This window comes from Mercurialis annua, linkage group LG7 (assembly GCF_937616625.2).
Source record: "Mercurialis annua linkage group LG7, ddMerAnnu1.2, whole genome shotgun sequence".
Classification (NCBI taxonomy): domain Eukaryota; kingdom Viridiplantae; phylum Streptophyta; class Magnoliopsida; order Malpighiales; family Euphorbiaceae; genus Mercurialis; species Mercurialis annua.
In genome coordinates, this window is record NC_065576.1 from 33096531 (window position 1) to 33102760 (window position 6230).

General features: G+C 33.8%; 1 protein-coding gene across 1 annotated transcript; it reads left to right on the plus strand.

The window, feature by feature from the left end:
• The first annotated feature begins 271 nt into the window (after window positions 1-271).
• Window positions 272-1848, plus strand: LOC126654922 (scarecrow-like protein 32). The gene has a single exon (XM_050348926.2). The coding sequence runs from the start codon at window positions 423-425 to the stop codon at window positions 1755-1757; it is 1335 nt and encodes a 444-aa protein (XP_050204883.1). The 5' UTR covers window positions 272-422; the 3' UTR covers window positions 1758-1848.
• The last annotated feature ends 4382 nt before the right edge of the window (window positions 1849-6230 follow it).

Here is a 6230-nt window from a genome sequence, read left to right on the forward strand (position 1 = left end):
TTATGCAATTCTCTATATATGTTTGCAGATTGAAACACACACTTTGAAATGGCCGATTTTGAAATTAATTATAAACGATACATCAAAATAGTATCTGTGTGCTAACCATTGTACAAATGTACTATCTCTTGACCTTTTAGTGTAACTTGAAGGACCTTTTAGTCCACTTAATTTGGCCTCACATTATCTGGCTAAATATTGAATAACCACCCCTTTTTTTTTCTCTGTCTCTCTATATATGTACATGCTTTTTTTAGCAAAGAAACACATTCTCCTCTCTCGTTCAATACAACAGGTTTATAAATCTGGATAATAACCCTAGCTACCTCCTAATCCTATCCACCAAATATCTTAACACTAATAAAGAGCGTAAAATAAATCCATGCACGTTAGTTTTAACCTTTTTTTCACTTAGAGCCGCCATGAAAGCTGAACTAAGAACAAATATCGCTACGTCCATTAATCCTCTTCAAACCTCAAGTCTTTTAAACAGTAATCAAACTCAAACCTCGCTCTCCGGCGCTCTTAGAGGATGTCTCGGTAGCATTGATGGAGCGTGCATAGAGAAGCTTCTTCTTCACTGTGCTAGTGCCCTCGAGAGCAACGACGAAACGTTGGCTCAGCAAGTGATGTGGGTGCTGAATAATGTTGCTTCTTTGGTTGGTGACCCTAACCAAAGGCTCACCTCTTGGTTTCTAAGGGCACTTATCTCTCGGGCATCTAAAGTTTGCCCTGCAGCCATGAATTTTGATGGTAGCAACACCATCCTTAGGAGGAGACAAATGAGTGTTACTGAACTTGCCGGGTACGTTGATCTAATTCCATGGCATAGGTTTGGCTTTTGTGCATCAAATAGTGCCATTTTTAAGGCAATTGAAGGGTACCCTAAAGTTCATATCTTAGATTTTAGTATCACTCACTGTATGCAGTGGCCTACTCTTATAGATGCTTTGGCTAAAAGACCAGAAGGTCCACCTTCACTTAAAATTACTGTGCCCTTAACTAGGCCTCAAGTTCCTCCCTTACTTAATGTAACTACTGAAGAAGTTGGCCTCCGTTTAAGCAATTTCGCGAAGTTTAAGGATGTCCCGTTCGAATTTAATGTAATTGATGATCCTTCAGCAACGGAATCCTCTGCTGCTGGCTTTCAGTTTGAGTCACTGCTCAATCATTTGTCTACTTCTGTATTAAATCTTGATGATGATGAGGCCTTGGTAATAAACTGCCAAAACTGGCTTCGCTATTTATCCGATGATCTTAAGGAAACAACTCGAGATTCTTCTGCACGCGATACTTTTCTTAATACCGTTAAAAGACTTAATCCTCGTATTGTAACCATTGTCGATGAAGATTGTGATCTAAACGCGTCAAGTCTCACTTCAAGGATCGCTACTTGCTTCAACTATCTCTGGATACCGTTCGACGCATTTGAAACTTTCTTGCCTAAAGATAGTTGTCAAAGGATTGATTATGAATCTGATATCGGTCACAAGATTGAAAATGTAATTAGCTATGAAGGGTCTCAAAGAATAGAGAGACTAGAATCCGGAATTAAACTAACACAAAGGATGAAGAAGGCAGGTTTTAGTTGTGTTGAATTCTGTGAAGAGACAGTCAGAGAAGTGAAATTTTTGCTAGATGAACATGCTAGCGGGTGGGGAATGAAAAGAGAAGAAGATATGTTGGTTCTCACATGGAAGGGTCATAATTCAGTTTTTGCTACGGCTTGGATACCTAATATATATTTAGAGGATTAAACCAAATAAGATTTAGTCTTTTGTAGCATCAACTCTAGGTTTTTTGTGTTAGTCTTATTGCCCAAACTCAATCTAGCTAATTAATGCTTAATTTGGCTAACAATAGTGGTATCTATTCTTCTTTTTTTTAGTATCAATTTTATATCAGAACTTTAAGTAGTAATATAAATGTAATTCACTTTATAGGGTTATAATACCGAGATACGTCCAGGCAAGTATATAGTTATGGAGAAATTTTTAGGTATACTCAGTTCACATTAAAAATAATTTATATTGACAACATGCAAAGTATAAAAAGATATACCAAAAATATACATATATTCAATTAAAATAGGATTAACACATTATAATGCCATTGTACTTTTAATTTATTATTTATCTGATCCCTTTTTAAAATTTAATATTCATTAGGTCTATTTGTTATTCGTTTTTTCATGGGTTCTTTATCTACAGAATTTAAATGATCAGTCGCTGTTAAATGGTTAATAATTTTCACATCAAACTGCTATACTTTCAAATTTTTGTTTATGTAGTTGATTTCTTAAGTTTTATGATGCATACCATTTTCTCAACGTGCATGTCGAGTTAGATGTACATTTTAAAGTCGATCTCACGCGCCTTTTACGGCGAATGTAATGAACGCTCGTTTTGTCATGAAAAGTAGCTCAAAATGTGAAATGAATTAACACTAAGGATTAGACATAGAGAGTAGTTTGAAAATGGTCAGATAAATAAACTTTAAAAATATAGGGACCTAAAAATAAGTTTAATTATTAATATATGTAATTTCAGAATGCATTAGGCAGAATTTATCTGAAAAAAGTTGCACGGAACGTAAATTAAATTTACGCAAAATAATTTTTTATATCAACATTTGGAACAACTATATCAAACTTATTTTTTAAAAGATAATTTGAACATTCTAATCCGTTAATTTTGCGAATTTGAAAAATGTAAAACGCTCATTTTAAACATATTTTTATACAAATAATCCTCATTTTAAACTCACATTACTCTTTCTAAACAAATAAAATATTAAGTGTATAAAATAATCATTTATGGTTAAAAATTTTAATAAAAATAAATTATAAATATAAGTATAATTTGGAGATTGATATAATTTTTTCAATTCACAAAATTAGCAGATCATAATATTTAAATTACTTAAATGATCAAAGTTGTGGATATTAAAATGGCCAAATGTTTCAAAAAGGCCAAACCTTTCATAAAAATTTCACAAAAGTCCCGACCTTTCAATTTTGTCGATTTTGGCCAAAAACAAATTATTTAGTTTCAATTGTGGCCAACTCTCAATTTGATTTCAATTTGCCTATATGGAGCCTATGTGACGCCTATGTGGCATGCCAAATATTAAAAGGTCAGGACTTTTGTGAAACCAAATAATCCATTTTTGGCCAAAATCGACAAAATTGAAAGGTCGGGACTTTTGTGAAACCAAATAATCAATTTTTGGCCAAAATCAAAATTAAAAGGTCAGGACTTTTGTGAAACTTTTGTAAAAGGTTTGACCTTTTTATAATATTTGGCCTATTAAAATCATCTTACCATAAACTTATAATACACCTTTGATAGAAAATTAAGTTACTGTACCAAAATTGCAACTTCCAGTTTAAGTTTGGGGCCATTTTGCTTTGTTAACCCCTGAGCCAGTGTTGAATCAAAAACAAGGTGAAAACCGAAGTGGTAAGCGGCTTGATACCGCTTAAGTAAGGTCTCGGGTTTGAGTTCTTGTGAATGCAGAAAATTTCCACTGACAGATTTATCCATCATGCCAGGTGCGCGATGCGGGTCGGATCCAGATTAGTCAGGACAAAACTTTAAAAATCAGACGGGCTTACCAAAAAAAAACAAGGTGAAAATGGTATGTGATTTATATGGTTCGCTTGTTTGTCTAAAGGCAGCAAATGGGCACAAGACAAAGAAAGCGGCAGCAATTTGAGAAGAAGCCTCATCCCATCACATGCAAGGCAAAAAGAGAGATGTACATATTGTCTTTTTATGAGACAAAATCTTCTACCACTTTTCTTTCGCATCTCTAGCTTCTACCTTTTGTTTTGGCAGCTTTCTAAGCAACTTTTTTTAATCACCATTTATTTTATTGATATATTTAATTGTTTTCAGTAACATGCATTTACATAATAATTTCTACATATACTAGGAGAACTTAGGAGAACTTTAGTTGCATGAATTTGGATTTTATATTATATTTATTTATTGATAAATCACCGAGATATCAGAGTAGAGCCGTCATTAAACGTGGACCTGAAACTCAAGAACAGAGAGGTCAGAAAGAACGCCGGAAAAGATTATTGACCTTTTACTCTGACACTCCAGTTAATTTGATAAATAAAGAAGAAAGAAGAGAATGAGATAAGAGATTGGTGTCAATAGAGAGAAGTACCTTAGGGTTAGGCCATAAGGTGGATTAATATAAAAGTTTTGCCGAGCGTTGAATACTTTTTCTCTGATTCTTACGCTGATTGTTGAGTAGTCTATCGAATTCGATACTGATAAGAATGCTTCCAACAAGACAATGAAAAAACATTTGAGGGATATATCAAATATGATAATGAAGTTGAAATACTTGCTATTGTTTGATTCAAAAGTAAGATATGGTTTGGGTGTTACCGTATACCTTTGTGGACTTGTTTTTAGTGGCAGGTGATTGGTCAGAGAAGTCCTTATTTGAAGATTTGACAGATTTTATGATTTATCTTAATTTGGGAGATTTAGAAGTGAAGAAATAACAGAATCTTCAACAACAAAAATTCTATTAAAGAGGATGTGATCATTATCTGCTTTTCTAGTGTTGTTTTGTTTTTAAATAGCAATAGGTGTTTTCATTATTCGAGTTTGAATTTCATCAAAAATCCCCGTTGTATCTGTAATACCCCAAAATATGTTAAGGTAATTAAGTCGTGCCACGTGTTGAGATTTCCGATAAATTAAATTAAGCAGAATTTAATTTAATTATATCGAAAATTTAAAATAATTTTATTGAGTCAATTAGCGGGAAATTAAGAATATAACTTCGAAAATTAATATAAAATAATTTATAATTCCCGTGACGATAATTATTTCGTCAAAGTTCGCGAAATAATTTATAGTATTTATGGTAAGATTTTCGTGTCGATCAGAGATCGTTTAAAATTTGGACACAGATAGGTTTTGGACTAAATTGAAAGTTTTGAAAAGTTTCAAGGACCAAAGTGAAAATTAGCCGATATATATATATATATATATATATATATATATATATATATATATATATATATATATATATATATATATATATATATATATATATATATATATATATATATATAATCAACTTCATCAGTAAGATGAAGGAAGGATCCAGATTCTCATTTTATTTCTCCGTTCCGTTTCTTACGGTTCATCGCTCGGTTTTCGTTTCTCGTCCATTTCTGATGTTCAATAGCTCGAATTGATCGTATTTCAGTGGCGAATCACGGTAAGTTTGACGTTTAATCAATTAGACGAATATATTTTGAATTATATCGATTCAAAGTTTTAGGCCACGAAACGATTTTATTGTTTAAACGATTATAGAATCATATTTGGATGTTTAAACGTTAGATTAAGCGTTTTGGATGTGTTTGGGTCGTTTTTACACATTGGAGTGCGTCAAAATTGATACCCGGGCTTAGCCCGTGGCTGTGCGTCGCACAGTCAGACTGTGCGAACGCACAGTCGGGTGACTGTGCGAACGCACAGTCAAGACTGTGCGAACGCACAATCTGTCTAGACTGTGCAAACACACAATCTGTCTAGACTGTGCGAACGCACAGTCACACTGTGCGGACGCACAGTCCCTTGTGTCGTCGCACAGGAAGACGCGCGTACGCACAGTGTTTTCGCCGATCGACCCGTTTTGAGGAAAATGTGTCGTACGCGCATACCGAGATTTGAATTCGATTAGTATTTTATTAATTAGAGGCGTTAACTTAACGAGGTTAAATGAGAATTAATCGAGAAATGATATTCGATCCGTAAACGAGTTAGATATCGTTTATCGGAGTATACGCGTGAGAAGCGCGATGGTAAATTAATATAAAGTGTCATGTCTCGGGTCTAGAGTCAATCTTAGAATAAGATTCTAACATGAGTCAAATGTTTTAAAATTGTTTTAGATCCGGCGAGGCAAGAAGCAGCTGGACCAGGAGTTCAGAAGCTTGACGTTTCTAAGCCCTGACGTATTTTTGGATAAGCGTTTTCTGTGAGTTTATACGATTTACTTTTAAAGTATTTATACAAGCAAATATTTTATATTGCTTTATATTTGATTTGAATGTTTGCAATGCGAATTCTTTATTTGAAATGCATATATGTTTGATTTGAAACCGGTATCGATCCGATGGAACGTGCTACCTATTGGGCGGTAATAAGACTGTGTGATCACCAGTTTTGATTTGATACAGCTGTGCGTTT